This window comes from Mytilus trossulus, chromosome 1 (assembly GCF_036588685.1).
Source record: "Mytilus trossulus isolate FHL-02 chromosome 1, PNRI_Mtr1.1.1.hap1, whole genome shotgun sequence".
In the NCBI taxonomy this organism is placed as follows: domain Eukaryota; kingdom Metazoa; phylum Mollusca; class Bivalvia; order Mytilida; family Mytilidae; genus Mytilus; species Mytilus trossulus.
Window position 1 is genome coordinate 100,039,406 of NC_086373.1, and position 27,201 is coordinate 100,066,606.

Consider the following 27,201-nt stretch of genomic DNA (forward strand, 5'->3'; position numbering starts at 1 on the left):
GCGCCAAGGCTCCGTGTTGAAGACCGTACTTTGGTCTATAATGGTTTTTCTTTTACAAACTGTGACTTGGATGGAGAGTTGTCTCATTGGAATTTATACCGCATCTTCTTATATCTATAAACAAGAAGTTTATCTAATATATTCTCAAGAGCATCGGGCATCCCCCGATTATCACTGTATCACCTGCGAAGAGTAGGAAGCATATCTAAAATTGATTTATTTCAAGTTACTAACTGACTATATAACCATGCACACGTAGGTTTTCAGCAACGGTTGTAAAAATATGTGAAAAGCAGAGCAGATATTCGCCTGGTTAAACAACAATATAGTTTGTTGTACCATGTTATTCATCCACCGTATTTCACACACATATAAGTGTTGCATATAATGATTGCACCAAGGAAACAACTTGCTTCTATTTCTTCTATTTAAAAACTTCAACCTGAGAATGCTTCAATCAGTATTGTCATATGCTTCACCACAAAAGTCCCTCATTGCTGAATGTAGTTTTTGGCACTCACACCCTATATCTATATAGCATGAAATGCAATCAAAATCCTATGGTACTGACTTGATATGTAAATCTTCCGATGTTTATCACTTCTTTTGAGATACACAAAATATAATGCGTTGATCATATCATTCTTAATACCTATCCATGAAACAGAAATTCATCAATGAGATATATGCTCAGATAAACATTTCTATCCCCTCTCTTAGTTACCTACACACCTGAGGTTTTGAATTGCAGATTCAATTATTCATTCAGTAGAATTAGACTTTAGAGTAATGTAGAAAAATTAATAAACTCCTCGCTAAGAAAGGTTTTTGACCTAGGCTGCGCACCTCAATCGACTTTAAGGTCGAACAGTCTTTATGGTTTACTTTAGCCAATCGACTCGATTTTATATTATCGCAAACTTTTATCTTGTATCTTTTTTTTTATGTTACATAACATCGCATTTTCCAAACGTTCAGATATTGCTGAAAACCGTTTCTGTGCTTTGAAAAATAATTCGAGTTCATGGCAGTTATACGATGAAAAAACACTCATTTTAATAGTACCAAATTTGTGTTCACTAAATTTATAGAGAAATTATTCTTCGCTGTGTTTTCTTTTCCAAAAAACATCAAGTGCGTATTGATATATAACTTCATTAAATATAAGATGTGATTTACACTTTCATGATCACTACTTCTTGAAACGCAGGTTGCTTTTAAAGTAGTGCTCCTATTCATAGTGATTACCTTCAACAGCTTTTTTTTTTTATTACTTTCATCTAAAGATCAATAAATTCTTCCATTCCTTCGCTTTCGTCTTTCACCTTATATCTGGCAAAGAATAGGAAGAGCAGCCCGTTAAACATTTCGATGCAAACGGTAAAATGAGTCGACGACAAAGTCGCAGTTAAATACAGGAAGCTTGAAACAAGATTTGTACACAATTTTGAATGTGGGATCGCACACATCACATAAAGTCTCCAACGTTGTACTTGATTTGATTGATTTGATTGTTTTTACTTTTTTAATTCGAGCGTCACGGATGAGTCTTGTGGAGGAAACGCGCATCTAGTATACACAAGTTTGAATTCCGGTATTAATGATGATTTATTTAAATCCACATAGCTACAAATGGTTTCATAGTGTATGCTCAAACTGATAAATAAAATTGGCAATATAGATCTAGAACCGAATCGGGAGCGAATGTTGAGCGTTGAATTTTAGCCGTAGTAATGCATACCTCAAGTAATTCAAACACCACTTGCCAACAAACTATCTAAGTAATATCTTATGACAATCATCAAACAGGAACGGAAATGGTACAAACATTTATTTATAATGATGGAATAGTGGAGTAGTGACTGATACAAATAATGGTCTTACAAAAATTGCGAGTTTTTATATATGACAACCAGGTTACACTTTTCTGGAGGAAGATGTTATATTTCTATATCTATTTTGCAACATGTTTAGTTTTCCATTTTGGATTTATTCATTCATACATATACTATTTCTGACTAGTAAATACTAATGTTACCTGTACTATGTTCTACGTCATCTTAAAAATAGTATTAAAAAGATCATCCCAGAATGATATGTTTTTTTTCAAACAATTAACATTTACTAACATATTTAATATCGGCAACATGCTAGACGTAACACGGATGTGTGTAACATATTTTTTGCATAAAGGGATCGTCAACAATATATCCGTACCATTTTGATAATTAGTATTACTATTCAATGTTAGTAATGACAAAGATATAATACAAAATTTGATGTACAGTAGTTGTCGTTTGTTTATGTAATATATACGTGTTTCTCGTTTCTCGTTTTGTTTATATAGATTAGACCGTTGGTTTTCCCGTTTGAATGGTTTTACTCTAGTAATTTTGGGGCCCTTTATAGCTTGTTGTTCGGTGTGAGCCAAGGCTCCGTGTTGAAGGCTGTACTTTAACCTATAATGGTTTAATTTTCAAATTGTTATTTGGATGGAGAGTTGTCTCATTGGCACTCACACCACATCTTCCTATATCTATATAATTATAAAGCCTTAACATGTAGATACCATATGTCCATCGCAAGGAGGAAGATTAATTCTTTATTTTCAATTCACGATTTTAGAAGTTCGTAATTTTTGAGTGCTTTTAAAAAAAGCAACAGTAGTATACCGCTGTTCAAAGTCATAAATCGACCGATAAAATGTTTTTTCGCTATGTTTGCGGACGTTTAAAAGAGGGACGAAAGATACCCAAGGGACAGTCAAACTCATAAATCTAAAACAAACTGACAAAGCCATGGCTAAAAATGAAAAAGACAAACAGAAAAACAATAGTACACATGACACAACATAGAAAACACGAACCCCACCAAAAACATGGGGTGATCTCAGGTGCTCCGGAAGGGTAAGCAGATCCTGCTCCACATGTGGCACCCGTCGTGTTGTTTATTTAAGAAACGCTTAAATTCGGCAACGCGATTGAAGTACTCGTATTTATTTGTAATCTGTCAGCAAAAAAGTGTATGTTCTTTACATCTTCTATTCAACGAACATTATACACAGTAAAACCATGACCTGCCAAGTACTAGTATATAAAAAATCGCGAAAAAGGCGACACGACGACACACACTATACGGTTAGACAAACGCATTCAATAGAAAAAAAATCCAGATTTTACAATCAGCCGTTTTGCTACAGAACTTACAACGGAACCACCACCATCATGGCATGGAGACAAAATCAATTATACATAAAATTAAGCCTTATTTAGCTGTCAGTTGATAGCCAAAACTCGCCCCTCGAACACAAAAGTAGCCATGCCCATTGCAAGATCTGTAGTTAATCTGTCATATGGGATAACCGAGCTTTTGCACGCGATAATTGCGAAGAATGGTTTCATGCAAGTTTAATAAAGTAGAACACCTGGATAAACCCTGCACTAACAAAATCATCATGCATATGTTGTTGTTCATTTTTTAAACTTACATCAACGAATTTTCATCGACAACCACAGCTTGTCAACAACTCATATACCATTATCTTAAAAGTAAGCAAGTTACAGAAACTTCCAGCGTATAAGCGTGACAAAAGAGGTGTTATTGGATCTTTATGGAACTTGACACTATTCTAGGACAACTATTAGATCGTAGGAAGTTATGCCAACTGGTTCATAAAGTACGAAGAAGAAAAATCATTTTTCAGTTCTACAATAGATGTCTCTTTATGGATGCTCGGTGCCTAAATATTTGAAATCTCAAAGCCTAATGCTTACGTTGAAGACCTGATAAAAAAGGACATACAGTAGAGCGAAATTCTGACTCAGAATACTGAATATTGAATGCTTCTTAATGTAGTTGTATAGAGTTGTAAAATAGTCTTGCTTTCTTAATTATGAGACTGCTATCTTTGTTATAACAACCTCTGGATCGATTCCACTGCTGATGAACGTATCATCAGACTAATGTGATGGTGTGACATATCATTAATACATTATTTTTTAAATCACTGTTAATAAAAAAAGATCATTCTGTATAGCAAGGTTTTTATGTATCCCCATGTATAAACAGACTAGGCCATTTTTGTCACATTTGGTTTTAGAATTTCTGGTTTCTATCCATTTCAACCTAATTGTTGATTTTGCCTGATAATTGTTTCCATACACGACCACTAATGAGTCTTATATAGACGAGACATGCAGATTTAATAGTATAGTAAAGACTCACCAACGCATCTTCTGTATTATTTGTCCTGTTCTTGATATTTTTACGATTTTATTTTGTTTTACGGCAGTACTTTGGATAAAACAGACGACGAAATCATCCTAAAAGGCCATTTTCTACATAAGAAAATGCCTGTACCAAGTCAGGAATATGACAGTTGTTATCCATTCGTTTGATGTGTTTGGACTTTTGATTTTGCCTTTTGCCTTTTGATTTTTGATTTTCCTTTTTGAATTTTCCTCGGAGTTCAGTATTTTTGTGTTTTTACTTTTTCATTCCGGTCGTTTGATTCTGTTGTTTACAATGGAGTAATGAAAACATATACAATATTATAGGGTTATTGCATGAATATTGGGGAATATTGTCCCGAGTAGAATTTTATATTGCACGAGCTTGCGAGTGCAACATATGTTCTACGAGGAACAATATTCCCCAATATTCATGCAATAACCCTTTTATTGTATAACAATATAATATTTGAAAATAAAAAATTGATTAAACTAAGTTTTTGTCGTTGATGACGTCATGCATTTTGAAGATTTATTGCACTAGTGCAATATTAGAATTTATTGCACGCTAACTTTTGGTTGCTTTCTGTGGGAAATATTATATTGCTATACAATAAATAAAGTTTATTAGTCATACTACTTATATTTCACTAACAATTAATGTTAGGTAACAAAATATATTTATACATATTTTCTATGATAAATAAAACACTCTAACATATACATTTCAAAACTGTAATTTACTCGGAATGATTTTACAAATGTATGCCACTTTTTAATAATCACATATTCTTATTATCAGTTATATATTATATATTTTTTATATTGTAAAATACACTTAGTATTTAGGTTACACATTCCCGTATCATTAATAATAAGTGCGAACATTTGTTTTGTATATCAGTTGTCTATTTGTGTAAATTCTATTTTGTGAAGATGTTTTTGTATATCAAAATCGAAAGAGTCAGTCACTAAAGATCTAGAAAAATACAGTAAACTTAATATGATTATAGGCTGACTAAGTAAATCCCAATTCTGAAAGCCTTTCTTGCCGAAGACTAGTTTCAATTTTTGTTTTACAGACTGAACGAGGAAGCCAACAATGTGCTTACCCCAATAGAACGAAAAAGGTTGCTTTGGATAACTTCTTGGGGGATGAGTGTTTCCGAAAAGTTTCAATAATAATGAATAACTAGCATTAACAGTTATCAAGGACAACATGCTCATAATTTATACTTCAGACGCGCGTTTCGTCTTCATCAGACTAATCAGTGACGCTCAAATTAAAATAGTTATAAAGCCAAACAAGTACAAAGTTGAAGAGCATTGAGTATCTGAAATTCCAAAAAGTTGTGCCAAATTAAATTACTTGTTAATGATTTACATACATTTAAAGTTCATTTTCAACACGCTATGTTAGATTTCTTTTATATTACAATATATGCCTTTCTCTTCAATAACTTCACACATGTACAGGATAGTCAAATTCGTAATGTTACCCAAGTTCGCCAACATTGGGAAAAAATTCGACATATTCGCAGCATACTGGATATAAGTCTGCTTCTCAAATGTTTTCAACTGCGCTAACTATCCGACGAATTCATTACATAAATACTGATAGCCATGTTTGTCAAACATTTCCCCAATTCTGTACCAGCCTTGATAACTTAAGGACCTGTCAGTTGATTTCTGCGGTTGTTAAATCTTGTAGCAATCCGAAAATTCAATGAGTTCATTGAAACCTCCTTTAATGACTTTCTGGATTGACCTGAGTAGATTGTCCAATTATCAAACTCCCTGACCGAAAGTATTCCATCTTTCTTGTCAGTGCATCTGCCAATTCATTTAAACATTTAACGTTAGTAAAATAATATTTGTATACAGCGAAACATAACCAAAATGAAAAAGATATGTAGGCCAATGAGACAAAAATACAAGTACGCGCACTGACCAACGTTTGAATCTAACTGAAACTCTGCAATAACAAGTATTATCAATAATGTCGTTTACTTACGTATCTACCAGAAGGACCGTTTTCCAAGCAGTTTTCTTTCATAAGAAAGTTTTAGATATAGATTTAAAAAAAAAACCAGTTAATGATAAGATATATAAGAACTCATCTACTCTTCTGTTTTTGAAATATAAAGATAATACTCATTCTGGATTAAATGTGACAGGATCAAACGTCATCAGACACACTCTTGGTATAACGATAGAAAGACAATAACCCATGGACAGCTTTGTGCGATTGATTTTTTACAATACTTGCTATTAATCCAAATATACATGTATTAAAATAGTCGATACGATGCTTGCTGTACAATGTAATGGCAACTGGCCTGCGTTTAATGTTGCATTTTAAAATGTTGACTGTGATTCTAATCGAATCACTTTGCACACATTATACCTATTGAATTTATTTTTTGTTTGTTCTCGTTTTGAAATATACACAAGAAACATTTGCTACAGGAAGTTATGCAAAAACAATAATAGTAAATTGAAGCACCTACCTATATTGTAGATAAGGTAAGATAGTTATAATAAATTTTCTGTAAGTAATTTATTATTTGTTAGGACAAACACCACATTAGTATGATAACAGTGGAAATTTCCGGTAACAAAAAGTCGTCATATCAGACGAAAATATACCTTCACAATAGTTTAGAAGTACCAAATATTAACAGTTTTGAAATTAAAGTCAGGGCAAAAATTAATAGGCGTAATGCATACATTTGAATTACGTGCACTTACCTTAGATTGGTTATTATTTTTGTAAATAGTTTTTAAAATATTTATTATTTTAAATGAACCAATATAACTATGCATATCCCTATATTTTATTCAACTAGTTTTCTTATGGAAAACTTGATGAAGACTGGTCATTTTAAACTCTTACAACTTTAACTTATAACATTACATTTCGAAAAAAGCATGATTATCCAGAATCTATTGAAGATTTCTATTTTTGTAAGTTTATTTTCATATGCAACACTATGGCATTTTGTGATAATCAGTGCAGCGTGTATTTTAATTACATGTCTTGTAAATTTTTGCAGTCAGAAAGTACACATATTTGAACTAATATTTCAAACACCCCCGGTGCACTGATCTTCGTTTTTATTAATTGAAGCAAACCTGATATTTTCTTTTTTTCTTTATACAATTATCACGAGAAACCCAACTTTTATTTATCATTGAGTCATCAGTTCTGCTACTTATAAATCAAATTACCTTGATTTCGATAGTTTTATCTTGCAACATAGCAACATAATACCAATCAGGATGAGAAAAGCAACACTGGAACTGCCCATTATTCCTTCATAGTATATAATTCTGTCGTTTTCTGTAAAAGTATACGTATTTATTTTAGTTGATAATATTATTCCTGCCAAATAAGAAACTTTTATGCATGCTCTTGTAGAAAAGTAGTGAGTTTCGGAAGTATCATTTTTTAAAGTTTTTCAGCACAGTCATCACATTTGTGATTTAAGCCCAATTGTCAAAGCAAAATAAATGGACATTATACTCGTATTAAAAACTATAAAAAAAAAAAGGAAAACAAATGAACAAAAATGTTTATCATTGATATTTCGAGTTATTTCGATAATATTAATTTCATCGAATCAATTAACACCATATTTCCTTCAAGAAGTAAAGAAATAGAAAGGACAATACAAAAAAATAATTTCTTGTGATATAGGATAACCTATTATGTACGACAAGAAATCATAGCAACTGTTCTCGTTGGAAGATAATAACTGGAAGGTTGATGAAACCTGGCGAAATCTAAAATTTTTAATGAGTATAAATGATATGTTATGAACGTTTTTAACATTTTGAAATATAAGTACAGCAATGTAATGCTGTGTACAAACAGAATCTTTGAATGTATGGTATTTTCGTAAAATGCTGTTAGAGCTTATTGGTACTATCGCTTTTCTCTGAGCTATGTAGTTATTTTATACATCAGAAGTGGGAACTTGCATTGAGTAACTGACTTTAAACACACTGTGTCGAACGAAACTGTAAACGGAAGGACAACATATCTAACAAAAGTAAAGTTCAGACAGGCTATCGATAATGTCATTGGTTTAAAAAGGTTAAATAAAAAAAACCTAGTGCTCTAAAGTTTAGAATGGAAATATTAATCATGTCATTGTCGAGTTTGAATATCAAAGTTGATATGTTTAACACATATTACAAGGGAGGTAGATGACATTTGATTCTTTTCTTTATTGATAAGGGAACCGTACTCTGCTTCTCTTCCGTTGTTGTCGCTTCAGGAACAGTGGTTGTTCTGTCTTCTGTTGTCGTCGCTTCAGTTGCTCTTTCTTCAGTTGTTGTTATATGAACTTTAGTTGTTTTCTCTTCTGTCGTCGTTGCTTCAGGAACTGTGGTTGTTTTCTCTTCAGAAGTCGTAGGGCTTGTAGTTTTTCTGTCTTCAATCGTTGTTGGTTCAGACACTGTAGTAGTTTTGTCTACTGTAGTTATTTGTTCAGTTGTTGTTTCCAGTTCTGTTGAAGATCGGTCAGTAGTAGCATCTGTTAGTTGTGTTGTAAAATCTGGACATGATTCCTAATTGAATAAAATGTCGTCTTAGAAATGTAACCATCCTTTTAGTGAAAGTTGATATCTATACATCCAAAATGTTATACTATCGAGATTAACTATTTTTAATACCTTACAATTTTGCGCCTGTCCCAAGTCAGGAGCCTCTGGCCTTTGTTAGTCTTGTATGATTTTAAGTTTTAGTTTCTTGTGTATAATTCGGAGTTTAGTATGACGTCCGTTATCACTGTACTATTATTCATATTTTAGAGGCCAGCTGAAGGACACCTACGGGTGCGGGAATTCTCGCTACATTGAAGACCCATTGGTTGCCTTCGGCTGTTGTTTGCTCTATGGTCGGGTGGTTGTCGCTTTGACATATTCACCATTTCCTTTCTCAATTGTATTACATACTTACATATATGATAATACTACTCTATTTGGCAACAATTTATCATGTGACATGGAATAATTCAGTTAATTTTTATTTTAAATGCAGAGAAGGTTTAAATTTCAAGATTAATTTCGACTAATGATATAACATTCATTTATTCACCGGTAAACAACTTTTCAAGCTTTTCGATTTGTGCACAAGCTATCTCCAATGACAATTACGTGAAAATCAGGTCTCCTTTTCTAATGGCATTACTGGTATATTCTATCTCAATTCTTTAAAATGATCTCGTCTTTCATGTAAAAATAAGATGAGGTATGATTGTCAACAATCTCCACCAATTTACAGTGAAGCTCCTTCATGAAAGCGTTCACCAATGAGCAAAATCCGTATCGCATAGTCAGCTATAAAAGGACCCTAATTGACAAGTGTAAAGCAATTCAAACGAGAAAACCAACGACCTGATTTATGTTCATTATAATGTACGAAAATAAATATGATATGCAGCAACAAACGACCATCACCGAATTACAGGCTTCTGACTTATACATAATGTGGCGGGGATAACAAGTTAGAAGTCGCCAACCCTTCCAATAACCTTCGGTTCTGGTTTAAAGGTACAGCATAAGGAAATTTTTAATCAGCATTTTATATTCATGACATTGGCATTGTTTCAATATTATTATTACAAACAAGATTAGACATATTTATTCTATGACATAGTAATCAGGAGTATAACCCAATCGGGAAAACAAAAAACATATTTTATGAATTTGAATTCTTTATTAAAAAAATATCATTTAAGTATAGATAAATATAGAGGCACTATATAATTAGCTTCCACTTAACTTTTAAAACTTTAAAACCAAAGTAAGATTATTAAGTGGAAATAGGGCTTTCCGCCAACAAAACATTTTTCAAACAATTCTTACGTATTTTTACCTATAATGGTTTACTTTTAAAAATTGTGACATGGATGGAAAGTTGAATCATTTGCACTCATACCACATCTTGTTATATCTACTTAGTACATATTTATATTATAGCGTGTACGAGTCATATAATGGTTTTTCAAAACAACATATTTACCAAAACTACACATGAGATAGACGTTGCATTACAAGAACTACATTCCTCATCATATATTATGATATTGACAGATTCTCCAAAATGAATGCCATCATTGGAAAGACTTAGTTCGTATCCTTCCGCCGCTGGAACTTCTGGTAATGACCGTTTTCGTCTGGATGATTGTAAATCGACGGATACCATGAAAGCATTTCTGTATTCAGCCTTTAAAACATCTGCGCTAGAAGTGTATATCATTGCATCGTTCAATATCTACAAAATAAAGAGGTTGTTACTACCAATTTGGATAGGAAAAACAGGTGAAAACAATGGGATTTTCACTGTGAACAACTTGATCATTCGCCACAGACAAAGTTTATCTAAGATGGGGGTCTCATTGGGGGGTTCCGATCCCGGATCCCGCTTACGGTTTTGTCAGATTCCCGTATCCCGCTTACACTATGTAAGTGAGCAATTCTCATTTTTTGGTCATTTCCTGGGTCCCGCAAGGTCTCATTTCCCGTTTTCACGACACAAAAATATGACTTTCACGTGTCACGCTCACAAAAAATCGGCAATCCCGCGTCACGCTAAGACCCCAAAAGAATCCCACTAAGATAGTTTGGCATTTATTGTATGATCTTTTTGAACATATAGCTCTTCACACGTCTCGATAGGCTTACTCATACTTCTTTGGCTTTAAAGAGTTTTGCTTTGGACGTTCCTGATTGGTGTGAATCTAGAAAAGCGAATCGGACGAATGGAATCTTTTCAGTGATTTTTCCTTTTCGCATAGTTTCTACTTGAAAAAAAAGTAAACAGCATATCTGCAAAAAATAGAATACAGAGGTAGATATATTATAGAGACAATTATAACAGTATTTTATTTGGAAAGCATAACTACATGTGCTGTTTTCTATTCGTTTCATGTGTTGGAGTTTTGAATATGAAATTTGATTTTTTTTTTTTTTAAATTAATCAGTTTTCAATATGAAATTTGATTAGGGAGTTTCTGTTTTGACCTTTACTCGCAGTTCGGTATTTTTGTTTTACGTTTGATCTTGTCACTGATTCTTGTCACTGTAGATTAATTGCGGATCTGGCGTATGGTGTTTTAACCAAGGATCTATGACAAGTTTTTTCAAAACGAGAAAACAGTTATCGAGAAATTGAAGAATACGTATGTTTTTTAATGTCACCATATATGAATTTAATAATGGTATGAACAACAGAGTTTGATTCTCTGGTTACCACAATTTTTTGTTGTTGCATAACGTTCAGGATGAAGAAAAATTAACAATTTATTACATTATAAAAGTCTGCAAACAAGGACGCCCAAAGATGAATGGATATTCAGACGGAGGTAAGCTGAATCAGAGCAGTATTTTAATATATACCAGGCGTTCTACGGACACCTCAAATACGAGGCATCCTTCTTTCAATTCTTTGCGGCGTATTAATTTGATAAGCATGCTCAGATTAACAGGTCGAACAACAGATGTTCTTAAACCCTGCTGACTGCCATTGGCGATTGCCAAATAAATTGATCACAAAATGGAATATTAAACACAAACACAATAAACTTGCGGCAAAGATGTTATACCACAAACATGAGGTGCCATTAGTATGTACACTAGATCCCGATTTCGACAATTAATGTCTCTTCAGTGATGTTAGGGATCAAAACAGTATTAGCAAGACCATATAATTTATCGCAATTTAGGATAGACTATTGAATTTCATAGAGTCAGAAAAGGATGAACTATGTATATATGCAAGTCTAATTTCTAAATTGAAAACAACGTTTAAACCTATGATTGCGTTGGATAAAAAGTGTTCATGTAAAACAAATACTGTTGTAGAGGGGTATGAATACAGCACACAAACTACATTTTCCAAAAGACCAAAAAGTGAAAAAGTATACTTTTACAAAACGCATATGACTAACAGGATGGTCTTAAACCCTGCTGACTGTCATTGACGAGTGCCAAATAAATTTATCACAAGATGTAACAAAATTCATCATTAATCGATTAAATGCTTAAAACCAAAATAAACAGACAATAAACTTGCAACCAACTTTTTTTTTACATCATATCCGGATTTCGATAATTAATGTCTCTTTACTGATGTTAGGGATCGAAACGTTATGTATACATATGTATGATTTTTTTTTTAGAAATACACGAACATATATGTTCTATATTTATAACCTGGAAATGTCTTCGCTTGCACCATACATCTGAAGAAGGAAAAGTGCCTATTATATTTGTCTTTGCACAAAGTCTAGTACGTGTTCCACATAAACCATTTAAGGGTAAACTGATATTAGAAGGAGCTACTGAAGTTGATATTGAACAGTCATCTCCAATGTAACCCTCGTAACACGAACATACGCCTACAAGTAGACAAAATTAAAAAAAAATTGTATTTAATTCTGAAATAAACAAAAGAACAATGTGGCTGATGACATGAATGTCCCCGTTGAAACTATGCAATTTTCCGAGTTAAAATGAGCATAATTATAGTACTGCAAATGACTTACAATCAAAATTCCAACTCTGTATGTGTATCGCCCTTCTTAGCATTGCATACCATCCACATAAAATGTTGATGATACAACTTTAAAGAAGGGTGTAGAACGTAAACGTAAGCCATATTCCTAGTTTTAAAGGGGCATAACTCTAGGTCGGCACGTTTCTTACTGCTAAAATAAGAACCCTGTCTGCTTGTTTTGGTTCCTTGCATTGCGTACGAGTTTCATAAAATTTGGACGAGTGAACCTAAAATATAATGCAATTTTCCAAGTAAGAAAGGGTATAAATAATGAATCTTTCAGTAACTCACTGCAAAAATTGAACAATCTGACTGTCTGTTAAACTTTTGATTGAAAGCATTTTGTTTGAGTTTTATAAAATTTTGCATTAGGCAAATTTTACTTAGAGTAAAAGAACGGACTGAAGATCGGAAAGACGGAAAGACAGACCGGCAAGTTGAACATACGTCAGGGGACAAGGTTAAGAAAACATAAAGATTACTTTTTTAAAATATGAAATGAACAGAATATTTCAGAGATATATTTAATACATTTTTATCTTATCACTTATATTCTCGATAAGTAAATTGCATTACGAAATTAAATTAACCGATAAAAAAAAATTGTTCTATAATAACTGAAAATCTATTGGTGAACTTCTGCTGTTGTCTTTTCTATGGTAGGGTTGTTGTCTCTTTGACACATTCCCCATTTCCATTCTCATTTTTTATGTAAGGTTAAGTATGCGTTTTTGACTGGATTTGAGATCAACATATATTTTATTTTAAATGAAGTATAGACTGTTGCATGAGGAGATCGTCTAGAAATAGCGATATTACAGGGAAAAAAAAGTATGCATGCCTTAAACCTATAATGGTTTACTTTTTAAATTGTTATTTGAATGGAGAGTTGTCTCATTGGCACTCACACCACATCTTCATATATCTACTTAAGTGTTTTACAGCGATACTTATAAAAGACATAAACGAATAAAATGAAAAAAAAAAAAAAAATCTACTAAATTAAACCACTATACTTGAGGTGCAATTTCCATTTTCACTGCAGTTGTTAGCACACAGTAAACTGGTTACATATTCCAAAATGCTTTGAGACCCATTGTTCACTTCCGTTAAAGCCAAAGTTTCATTTCTTGACACTTCCATTAAAGTGTATGTCTGCATTGCTCCTACTGTGTCCTGTACAAATGTGGTGTCTGCTGTTAGCTAAAATCAACAGAGATGCCTTAATTTATTTCAAGATCACAAATATTTTATTTTGAACTCATGTTTGCCTTTGTAGAAAAAAATATTTAAAAATTTACTAAAAAATGGGAATCTTTGGATGATCGCAGTTGCTTCAGAACAGAAATGTTAGGAAATGTCAAAAAGGCATTTCGATGTTGTGTATTTCACTCAGGTTCTCTTATATATACTTCTAATTGATATGACAACTGATGTTTGATTTTTATATTTTTTTGAATGAGTGATATAAACATATATATCTGTTGGTTTTTCATTTTTTTTCCGTAACAATACTAACGACTGTTCGGTCAGATGCTCTTCGATATTCATACCAAATATTGAACGCTGACAGCAGAGATTGTGTGGTATCTTTATGTTAAGTAAATCAAGGTATAGTCTATGTTTGCAACATGTATATTCACTAACAACTGTTTCTTACTTTTATATCCTCAATACAGGACTTAATATAGTCCTCGTTACTCAGTCCATTTACATTGGTAAGTAATTCAGCTGGTATTGCATTCTGGATTTTTTCAGTGCAGGTTTTATTCGCCTCCTCCTGAGTCCAACCATTTTGGAATTTAGGTTCCTTTCAAAATATTAATTAGTTTACATATGATATCCCGAAACTTATATGGGGGGGGGGGGGGGGGTCTTATTTAGTCTACAAATAAATTCTAGAGATCTATCCTATTTAAAACATAACTTCATATGCACATTACTTAATCAAAAGTTACAAGTGTAATAAAATAATTGAATTAGAAGCTTGCTTTACCGATAATAAAACAAAATGCTAACCTTCGTATGGAATTGATAAAAAAGACATATAGTTGCTCAATTATTGCAGGGTATGTTCTTCTACTGTAAACCCCCTTTATTCAAATTAATTGTAGGAAAGCAATGAAGAACAAAAAACATAACACGATATTATCAAATAATTCTTATATGATTTGCATATCTATAAATACTTGAATTGGATTGGTCATTTTTTCTCTCTAAGTTTACACTTCGATAAACCATGATTCCGAAACTACTTTTGTAATCTATTCATGCGCGATACACAAGCTTGCAGTGATCATGGGATTTTCAGCAAATTGAGATGTAAAAACAATTGCATAACAGTTGTGACTATTCTAGTGCATATATAACTAAAAAAAAAGAAGAAATAAATTGAATGCACTAAAGCTTCGATAACGTATAAAACTAAAATTTAATAAAATTCCGCGAAATTTCATAAAGGATTTTGCGAATTTACGTCATGGCAAAACACGACGTCACACGAATTGTAATTTTCAAGGGAAAGATTATTTCGGTACGTGTACGCTTCAAATTCGGATAATATTTGATTAAAATGAAGTTTTTGAGGAAGGTGCAATTTCATTTAAGATTCCGTTGTATTTATCAGACATTAAGGGACTTTAGAAAGTCAAGATGGCGGCGTACTCCTTAGTTACGACTTGCCATTGTGCTTTTGATGGTGAATATATATAGCAGCCATAAAACAATGTTTGGATGAAGAATAATAAGGATTAAACACATTGTTTTCTAGAGGTTATTGATGTGTAAACCGGGGCTCTTACTCACAAACTCAACATAAAAGTCCTTTGGACCTTTATTCAGTTTGTGAGTTAATCGCCCTGGTTTACACATCAATAACCTCTAGAAAAAATGTGTTTGATCCTATAGTGTTTTTTTTCATCAAACGGTATGTGTATTTTCAATATATCAAGCTCAAAGTCCAGATAAATAACAGACATGAGGGTTCATGAATTAGATCTTCACACATTGTGTGTTGTCTATAAACACAGGGGCGTATATTTTCCGTGTCATAGTTGAACTAAATTTTTATTTTGGCATTGAATCCCATTTTGTCCTCTGTTTTTATCATATTATTACCACAGTATTCACAGAAATGTTCAGTGCATCTTCATCATATTCAAGGGACGGAACGTCGATGACATCATCAGAGTCGGACACGCTACGTCTATGTATAATATGAGTTAAAGACCGCTTCTTCCTTGAATTAGTATAACATGATGTGACAAAAGATGGAATAGAATTTTCTTTATTGCTTGTAGATGGTTCATCCGATGAACAATATTGTGTACTCTCTGTCAAATTACACTGGACTGTATAAAACTGATCCAGATCATCCGTCGGTTTGGCCTCCTGGTCACAGACACAAAATTGAGCAGTGCCATTGATTTGAGATGAATTTTCATCAGTACCAGTGTCGATTATAACAATGCTTTGTCTTTGGAACGATGGTTCGTTTACAAAAAGCTGTTCGTCTGGCATCGCTACAGGATCAATTCTGAAATAAAAACAAAATTAGGCACCGACAATTCGTTTTTTTTAAGAAAGGTGAAGGAGAAGGGAACATAAATTGTTGGATTGAAATTTCCTGCTTGAAAAAGGAAAGGAAAATAAATCTATCGAAAATTAATGAAAAAATAAAATAAAACACACATTGATTTAAAACAAAGTTGTTCTTTTATGTGATTGAAAAAAAACTAATTGTGATTTAATTTACTAAATTGAATAACATGATTTTCTTTTACCAAATACCTTGATCATCACCAAAATGCATTAAAGGCAAGTTGTTCAATAAGTAAGTAACTACACAAAAGCTACTCTAACTAAAATGGTTCAAATACGGAGAATGTACAAAATTATCCAAGCTACGTACGGTGTTTAGTTATCACAACGTTTGTAGTGAAATTTTAGAATCTATGTGTTTCTTTAAATTGTAAAGAAGAATTGTTGTCATACTTTAGATTAGAAATTAAAGAATTTGTAAAACAATTTTCTAAAAACATTAACAACGTTTATGAATTGCCTTATCTCAAACAGAATAGCACTTCTGAACTTTAACGGGGATGTTGTTTACCGAGTCCGCCAATTTATATGAGATCCGTGTAAACTTTTTGATTCTTTAAATAAACTTGTTCTGAAAAAGTTTACCAATTCGACACTGTATTTAAATCTTTATATATTTTTTTAATTGGTGTAAATATTGTTTTTGTTATCAGTGAATTAATTCCCAAATCATATTTTTGTTATATACATGTGTACATTCACGATTCTACATTATGTCTATACCTGTACTTTGGCATAATGCAAAGTCATGCCTTTGTATCACTATTCATGACGTCTATATGTACTCTCAGATCTGGATTCCGGTCTTTGTTGTTGTGGAGATGTATAAATATCCTGCCACGTTTCCGTCTTTTTTTTTACTTGCTATTCTGCTTTATATCAATTTCATGACTTTTTCAAGCCCTTTTCAACTAATTTTAAAAGTTTGCTTTTATAAAGTTGTTAACCTCTTAGTCATTTGGTTTCTGGTGGAGATTTTTTAAAAGACTGACAGATTTTATTTACCACAAGCAAATTGTCTAAATAGTACTCATTAAACAACAATGAAGTTTGAAAATTTAACGAACGACTTAATATTATGTATGTGCCTCGACCGATTCAGAAGCATTCATTTGCACGAGGTCTATATATAGACAAAAATACACATGAAACGACGCTACATATATTATCGAGTCAATGCCCTGTAAATTTGTTATTTCATTCTTTTTTTAATTTGGATAAATGTTTTACATTGTTATATGTCCCCATTTGAGAATTTTAGTCAAATTGGTGAACATGAATTAGACAGCTAGTTCGCCTTTAAGAGCTTTCCAATTCAATCTGACGGTTTCAAATCAAAATTAGTTTACTAGCGAAAAAAAGAATCTACCTGTCTGCGTTCTAGTTATAAGTGAAAGTACATGCAAGTTCAGGACGATGGCAATTGAAAATCACTCTTACAAAAGGTATTTATTGTCAATTGTTATTCAATTAAACGGAATAAAACGACAATTTACGAATCGTGGTCTAATTCACTTGGACTGAGATGAAACTATTTAGGACCAAATTTTAATTTCTTATCGTAAACGCATTGACGAAATCCATTGTTTGCAATATTGTTTTTGCGAAGGAGTTATGTTTAACAGTCAATAATATGAACTTAAAAATAACAAACCAGACAAATATGCTGATATATAAAGACATAAGACCAAAAAACATTTTACTTGTGAGTTGAGACACAAACGCATGACATCATATCGGTCTATCAATGTGTGTTGATGGCCGGTATCGGTTGTTATTCCTAAGGTATTGTGTAGGACGTACACTCATACTGTAGCCAGAGAAATATAAATATTCACCAACCTAGCGTATTAATCTAGATATGTTAAAGCCTTGTGATAGGACAAAGGGCATGTCACCGCTATGAAATGTGAAGATTGTGTTTTCCCCGTTTGCTTGTTTTGATTTTTATCTAAGATACAACATTTAAAGTTCAACAATTTAACCACAAAAATACACGATTCTACTAGGTACCTGTCGACTACCTTAGCCACAAAAAAAATGAATACTAAATTCAATTCAACCTCCTCTCCCTTACCCCTAAAAGCAAATACAAACATCCATTGTCTTATAACAATGCTAGTAGAAATAAGACTACCTTCTATTTTAGTAAAAGTTTGAAAAAAAAGTTTTTGTACACTGTTAACATAAATAAAAAATAACGTATAATAATATATTTATAATAATGTATACACATTGATAAAAAAATTTGAATAACAAATACCTCCAAGAATCTCCAAAACTTTTGATGTTGTTGACTGGTCCCAATTCACGATGTGTAAGATCGTCGGAGTTATCTTTCGTGACACTCAAAACTCCACATAGTCCTTTTGATTCATTGATGTCGTAGATTGAAGGTTTTATGGAAATTCGAGTTATAAATTTGGAGTAGGAAACGGTAAATTGTATTTCAGTCCCAATTGGCAAAGTAATCTGTAACATACAAGAGAAAATAATTGAACAACTCTGTATGCAGATTTGGAAAAACTTGACAGAAGGCAAACACAAGAAAAATGTATCAAACCAATTTACTTGTTCTGGTATAATATTTCAAAATACACACTTGCCATGAGTTTGGTTATCGGATCACATTTCAAGTATAGGGAGAACAAGCCAAAATGCCATGCATAAATAAGCCAAAATCATAATCATAGAACTTTATAATATATGAGCGGGACCTCAAGTTTGCAAATCCAAAATTGTAAACTAATAAAAAGTAAACACATAAAAGCACAAATTAAACATAAAAAATTTAAACTCAAACGGGGACTGATACCAACAGGTCAGCTGTCAGGTGCGTGTCCAGGATATTTGAAAGGGCGGGGGGCGTAGAATAAAATATTTGGCCGAGCGAAGCGAGGCGAAAATTTTTTGGGACCTTTTTTTGGCTTAAAAACATAAAATAATAGAGAATTGCACTAATGTAACGGTTCCTGACTTGGAGCATGTATATTTTATAGTTAAAGTGTCAGGGTGTGACATTTTTTATGCCGAGTTCTCTCCATTATTGTCTATGGTATATTAAAATGATTGGATGGTCTTAACAGCAGTAGACCAATAACGAGAAATTCCAAACTCAAGGGTATAAGGAGTTACTTATCATTTCAATTCCTAGGCCAGGATGTTGCTACTTAGACACTTAAACTTGAATTTGAATCAATTTCTGCACTAAAAAATAAAGTATAGTTTTCACTTTAGTCAGTTTTATAATTAAAACAACCTTTTTTTTTTTATTATCAAAACACTAATTTTTCCTGGCAAAATAATTCACTTATACAATGTATATACAAAACATCCAATTTTGGGGTTTTTAATTTTTTTTCCTGAAAATACTTTGTTCCACATGGGTCATCATCTTATATCTATTTGTGCTACCTATGGTTTATTATGTATATTAGAAAATTGTTCAATTTCAAAAGTTCAGTACAAAAATAATTTAGGGGTCTCGTACATCGAATGGTACATCGAATCGAACTGCTGTATCACAAGCCTGTCTGATCGATTCTTATTTCAATTGATTAATCTTCACTGGCAGTGTATCGATCCAGTGATTGTAAATACACTCATAAGACTATACGCTCATCTTATATACTAGGTTCTAATTGTGTACACCAGACAGGCGTGTTATCAAAATCACTTATTAGTGACGCCCGGGTTATACCAGTTTTTAGTGCAGGACAATGACATTCACAAATAGTCCAGTCAAACTAAGATTTAACCTCAAACTAATTGCAACAGAAAATGTTTTAGTTCTAATCTATAGCATTATGCCCTTTATATACAAAGAAAAAAGTCCCAAAAAATCTAACTTGAGAAAAACTCAAAATCAGCATTTTAATTTCCTATGGAAATTAACATTGGAAGGGGAGATAACTCTTACAAAAATGAGTCTTTTGCGGTCAGTTTTTGGCTGTTTTTCTTGAAATGTATGTAAAGTATGATACTTTTATGGGGTTATGAGTTTGTATCTATAATACTAAAATTACGAAGTCCAATTTTTCAGCCGTCATCACGTAAAAACGACGAATCAAAGAATTCAACATTACATATCAGTAATATAGTACAAAGGTGTAGATTGAAATTACACCACTCCAGGCCCTTTTGTTTTCCACGTAATTAATATTGCCAATAATTAAGAAGTTCCGGGTCGAGTCCGATACCGATACCAATAGTATATTCACCTGTTACCTATTACCTTATCTGTACGTTCCGCATCTGACAGGCGCACCACCAAACGGTGTATTCAGGGTTAATATGCTATATACACGGGTCATAATCACAGGGTTGACACTACTTAATTGTCAAAGAGCTACCTATTGTAGTATTTTAATCAGTAAGACTTTCTAAGATAAGAAGACTAAAAATGAGGAACAGTTTTCAATTTGTTAGTAAGCATACATGACGTAAAACAGCAAATCAAAGAATTCATCTTTATAACTAATACAGGACAATGTTGTTGATTAAAAAATACTCCATTTCAGGACCTTTTGTTTTCCAAATAACTAATATTATCAATAATTGATAAGTTCCAGTTCGACGAGTTCAAACAGAAAGATTTGAAAGCAGAGAAAAACTGTGTATCTTATAATCGACATGACTTTATCAGACAACAATACTAATTCTAAAATAAGGCTTGCGCATAGTTATATACCTCAATTCAGTCACGGACCGGCGATATCACGGGTGTGTTCTAGTATGACTAAATTATATAATCTCCTGTTCATGAAATGTACAAAACCGAAGTGTTATGGGTAGTTTTGTTTTTTTCATGCATTTTTCATTACAGAAATTGCAAATTCGAAGCCTTGTTACCATTTTGAAATAATAATGTGAAAATTTGGTAGGGTTTATATCTGTATATTATATTTTTTCAGCAACTTACTTATCTAAAGAAATTTTAAAGAACAAAAAGAAGAATATATAGATTATAGCTTGTTAAAATATATGAAAACACCTTTAGAGTTGTTTGCTATACACTAAAGATCGCTAAAAAATTAAGAATCAAAACATTCTGATGAATAGAAGCGGTAAAGTTATAATTTTGTATCAATTTTTATTCATATTTCTACCTTTTGTGCAAGAGTTATCTCCCTTCTCAATGAAAATCTCCATAGGAATTTTAAATGGTGTTTTTTCAGTTTTCCTCAAGTTAGATTTTATGGGACTTTTTTGTGTATATTTGGGGTATAATGCTAAAGATTAAAACTTAAAAATCTTCTGTTGCAATTACTTTCAGGTAAGGGTTAAATGTATGCTTGATTGACTAGACTAAAAAAGATCCTTCTTGAAGAAACACTTAGTTACCGCATTATCAAAATCTGTTTATGTAAAGATTATATATTTTTTGTTTGTAAAATTTAAGATTATCAATATCATTTTTGCTTAATAATGTATTTTTATCACAAACACTTACTTACCTTGAATATATATATTATCTATAGTAAAGGATCCTACAAGTTAATGTAAGATACAGTCACAGAAAATAGTTATATTTATAACTTCGTCTGAGCCAGTGACAACTCGACAACATATATATCTATCGGATCACCAGCAGTGATGGTGATACATGGATGTGTACATTATGTATATACAACTCGTCTAAACATCACCCCAACAATGTTAGATATGTAAATTTGCTTGCGCAAATTTTTTGTTCTTCCCTAGCCGGGATTCGAACACATGCTTCTGAGATATCGTGACACCAAATCGCCTGCACGTACTTATAAATAATTATTTTCTGTGACTGTATTTTAAATAAATTTGTAGGATCCTTTACTATAGATAATTTAGCTGATCTGTAAGAATAATATCTTCATGCTTTATATATCCTGTATTGTAGTACGACTGTAGATTAAAACTGACGTGGAAAGGTAACACCCGGCCACCGAAAGCTTCATTTTTATGAAGATAGGTGGTCGTGTGGTCTAGAGGGGCTGCTACAGTTCATGCGATTTGGTGTCACGATATTTCAGAAGGCAGAACAAAAAATTGACAGATCTAACATTGTTGGGTTGATGTTTAGACGAGTTGTATGTTTATAATGTACACAGCCATGAATCACCATCACTGCTTGTGATCCTATATATATATATATATACATATATTTATAAAAGTGTGGACACAGAATTCAATTTTTAGTATATATATATTTTTTTTTTACATCATATTCAAGAACAAGCAAGATCACAGTTAAAAAAAAAGACCCGAAACTACACGAATATTGCAGGACACCATATCTAAAAGTTTTGTAAACAAGTATGGCTCACCTTGTAATTATTGCCATTATGTTCAATGGACAGATCATTCTCATCACATGTTTGGATTTCAGTGTGAGGCTGCTGCAGTAAATACACATTGTCTCGAGATATTCTTGCACATGTCCTCAAAACAAACAGTGAATTTCTGCTTCGAACTGCTACACCACAATGGCAAGAAGCACCAGGCAAACCAGATGCACAATTTGAAAATAAGGCATGCACCTTTCAGAAATCAAATCAAAAGTAATTATAATTATTAACTCTATATAAAATATGTCTTTTTTATAAACTCAAAGATCCATACAAATGTAAAGGTTTGGGAGTTTTTGAAGAAATTAGACTGCATCAGTAAATTGAGGGTTTGTTGGAAAATGACAGGAAATTTGCCTCCAAAAGGTCATCTAAATTAGCTTCCAGAGAAAAAAAGAACGACAGATCATTGCTCTGTATTTATGTTAACTACAAGATCTTAACTGCCGGATGGTAGAAGTCAAGATAAACCTTATTTATATACTTCCGTCAATCTTGGTGTTGTAGAAAGTAAACAACAGTTTTAATCACATTTAAAAAATGAGCAAAAAATAGAAATAGTTGAATTCGTCTAATTATATATCGCCAAGAATCGAATACCAAGAGCAGTTCATCCTTATTGTCTTGACAATATAGCAATACTAAAACTTTGCTTTCTTTTCAATTTTATGTGTATAATTCTGTACACCGTTTCAAAAAACGTTACAGTTTGTAACCCGGATTTGTTTTGTCTCAATCGATATATGACATTCGATCAACAGTATACTACTGATGTATTTATAAAAGTTGTACGAAATCGAACATGTAAAATATTGTTTGTTTATAGTTGACACGTGTTTGGTTAATTTAAGTAAGGTGGGTGCGATTGGGATATTGAGTTTATGCACGAGTAAACTCAGGTGGTATAAAGTCATGCAAGCCATTGCAGTCAAACTGTGCAGTAGTATTTTGCCAAAGAAATAATATTATTAATTATATTATTTATTTTCAAATTTGTAGAAAAGTATGGGGAAACTATCAGGAACGAATGTGAATTATGCTCCAAAAGGCAATGATAATAAATGCGTAGGTAGTTATGTAACCAAAATTGGTATGAAGTAGACTTTTTTTCAGCGGATGCAAAGTCTTCTTTTGTTGTTGTTAAAATACTTTGATAGTAAAAATAAATATAAAGCAATAGTGGAGGCACTGACGAAATTGTAGATAGGTACTGTGAATAAACTCATCATAGATACCAGTACTAAATTTTGCATATACGTCAGACGCGCGTTTCGTCTACAAAAGAGTCATCAGCGAAGCTCGAATGTCAGAACTGGTACATAAGAGGTGTTAATTTAACGGTATTACCAAATAAAATGATTCTGACCAAAATGAAGTAAAAGAAACGACAAGTACAACTAATTTCAATAACCTTTTGATGAATTACACGAAAGATAAAGAAAATCAGAATTTACTTCCGTGAAATAGAATATGAAACAAAACATTCTTGGGATTGCGTTTTGTCCACGGTAATGTAAATTTAAAGAATAACTATGAAAACATGAAAAAATATAGATAAGTATTGCAGAAATGTGTGCATCATCTTCATGTTTCTGTATAAAGGTTTATGGAAAATGTTTTTTGTACTCATACATTGTGTAATTTGTTTGTCTCCTACTTATTGGTTTTGTGTTGCTGTCTTAGTATTTTATTTTTTAATCTTTTACTTATATTCAAAACAAATATACCTAGTTTCCGAAGACATGTCACGTGTTTCGGATGATAGTCAGGCACGCTCAAGATAAAATGTTTGGAAAGCCAAACATAAAAGAAATATCATATTACAACAGATAAAGCAGTCTGGGTTAAATAAGATAAGGGAGATGCGAATTTAGTTACAGTTGTACCACCCATGTCTACTTATAGGATGGTATCTGCAGAAATTTTCTACTAGCAGCCATACTTTTAAAATCAGTGGTGGTTAAAAAAACCAAACATATCTAAGTAAATAGATTTTGGACAGTACCTATTTCATCAAAGTTTTACCAAAGCAAAAGCTTACCCAATATGGTCCTCTTTCATTTCTATACATAACGTATTCCCCAACATCCATATAGTCATAATATTTTCCATCAAATGTAGTTATGTGTGGATCATTGTATGATTGACACAACCTACTAGTAAGGCTAGCATCTTTATCTACAACAGTAACCTATTGAAAAAAAATATAGTTTTCTATTTCCGTAAGAAATCACATAAATCCCGATATACGAAACGAATATATATTGATATATGTATAAGAACTCTTAATATATATATATTGATATAAATTTATATATATATATATATATATATTAAGAGTACTAATACACTGAATTTAAGTTGTCAATGGATTTTTAAAAAAGCAAGATTTCGGAATCGATTAAATAAGGTTAGGAAAAAGCTATTTCTTTCAGGGAATACAACGTTTCAAATTCTATTGAAGGTTATACGTAGAAATTCAGTTATACTACTGTAGAATAAAATGTATGTTGCTTTCATTTTTATATATAAATGAGTTTTCATGTCATCGGAAGTACATCGTACCACAAGGGTGATTAACAATAAGCGTAATTGAAACTGTTTAGGTATGTATTAACGCATAATTAGATACAGATTTCAGCTTAAAAGATGCAAATCGTTTGAATAACCTTCATCTGATAAGCTTAAAACAAAGAGGTAGGATACCAAATATTGGAACTATGAAGGGAAATTCAAAGCATAAAGTGTAAAAGGACAGTAAAATATTCTCTTGAAGTCATATGATGACTCTTGAAGTCATATATCTATGATGAGTTTATTTATCTATTTGAAGGAGTAACAACAGTATTTAATATTAGTTGTCAACATTCAAAACACAAAGTCATTAGTATATTTACTTTTCCTCGCTACTTCAAAAGTGATCATTTATTTTTTTTGCCTTTATTCAACATTGCGCATACCTCTATCAATGCGTGTTTAGGTCTGTTTATTTCAATACAATTTATTTGCTTGACAATGATGTCGGTGACTCATCATTCATTGTGATTTTGATAAATATACAAATTTCGTCAAGTTTGAAAATCACTTCAAAGATACTAGACTTCTAACGCACGTTTCGTCTACATACGAGTCATCAATATTGCTACAATCAAAACAGTTGGAAAGCTAAATCTAGTACGAAGTTGAAAAGGGAACATTAAGCTGGTTTAGAAATAATATTTTAACATTATACTTCTACCAGTCTGATTTAAATCAAACCAGAAATCCTGTTTTATGTGACGTTGGATAAGGTAACGGGAGCGCTGAGAGGTTTATCTAATAACACAGTATTTCACAATTTTATATACAGTTATTTATAGACACATTATAAACATATAAATGATATTTCTTGTGAAAACAAGTACTAATAGTTACTGTTGAGCATGTCTACCAGCAGTTGCACCGACCTCGAATAAAATCCCATCAAAGAAAGCAGGCTTATAATTTAGTTCACCATATGGGCGTTTCGTATATATCTCCCCAGTGATACTTTAATCAAAACATGAAAATATTTTTTTTTCTTTTTTAAGGTTCCAAAGCAATCTATTATTTAATAAATGATATGGACGGATAAGATTATTTAGTATGCTGATTTAATTACCTTAATATCTGGTATCTTAATGTCTTTCCAGAATTCATTAAAAACGGAAACGGATTTTGTAGATACCCTTATATATGTTGACCTATCTTCAGAGTTATATAGACCATCACTGAACCCATATACTTTTAGATACTTTGTTTGATTCCAATCAAGATTTCCAAATTTGATTCCACAAAACTGTGCTTCAAATACAAGATCCCTTCTGGCTATATTATTCATACATGCTGCCGTATTATGTTGATACTTAGGTTGAAATATGTAGAAATTCTGATTGCAATTCTTTTGAATATCTGGATGAGAGGCAATGCAGGCTACAGGAACAGTTGAGGTAAATGGTATTTCAATGTGTTCACCCTCAATCACAGTATATGCATACTTTTCTGGCTATATAGCAAAAAATATAATAAAAAACAACAATCAAACAAAGAGACCAAAAATTCGTAATGTTTTAACAAACAAAATATACCCAAAGAACTCACATTGCACATACCCCTCTTCTCCTTTCAGTCATACGATTAATGAATAATACACTCCTTTCAGTATGCGCCAGAGTACGGTGTATTTTACTGTACGATGTAAGCTAAACATGTTGTTACTAAAGTAAATCTTTGTATCCAGTCTAATCAAAATTAGTCAAACAACGAAAATTTGCAGAACGATTAATGATTCTTAATTTATGACAATCTGTGATCCCAAAATTAATGCTAACGACGAATGTTTTCTTATTGGAGTATGTTTTCATAATTTTGATAAAATTTCGTTAAGTTTACCATTTAAATAATAATTCTTATAAAAAGAAATGAAAAAAGGGCATTTAGATTGCTGTTTCTGATATAAAGA

At 32.1% G+C, this 27,201-nt stretch overlaps 1 protein-coding gene across 1 annotated transcript; it reads right to left on the bottom strand.

Moving 5' to 3' along the window:
• Nucleotides 1–7,456: 7,456 nt before the first annotated feature.
• Nucleotides 7,457–26,841, bottom strand: LOC134705247 (von Willebrand factor D and EGF domain-containing protein-like). The gene is made up of 11 exons (XM_063564013.1): nucleotides 26,362–26,841; nucleotides 24,763–24,912; nucleotides 22,701–22,913; nucleotides 18,659–18,867; nucleotides 15,913–16,330; nucleotides 14,456–14,605; nucleotides 13,812–13,998; nucleotides 12,453–12,637; nucleotides 10,261–10,512; nucleotides 8,483–8,804; nucleotides 7,457–7,572 (listed from the first exon to the last, which is right to left on the bottom strand). Exons 1-11 carry the CDS (start codon nucleotides 26,578–26,580, stop codon nucleotides 7,457–7,459), a joined length of 2,421 nt encoding a protein of 806 aa, XP_063420083.1. The 5' UTR covers nucleotides 26,581–26,841.
• Between the last annotated feature and the right edge of the window lie 360 nt (nucleotides 26,842–27,201).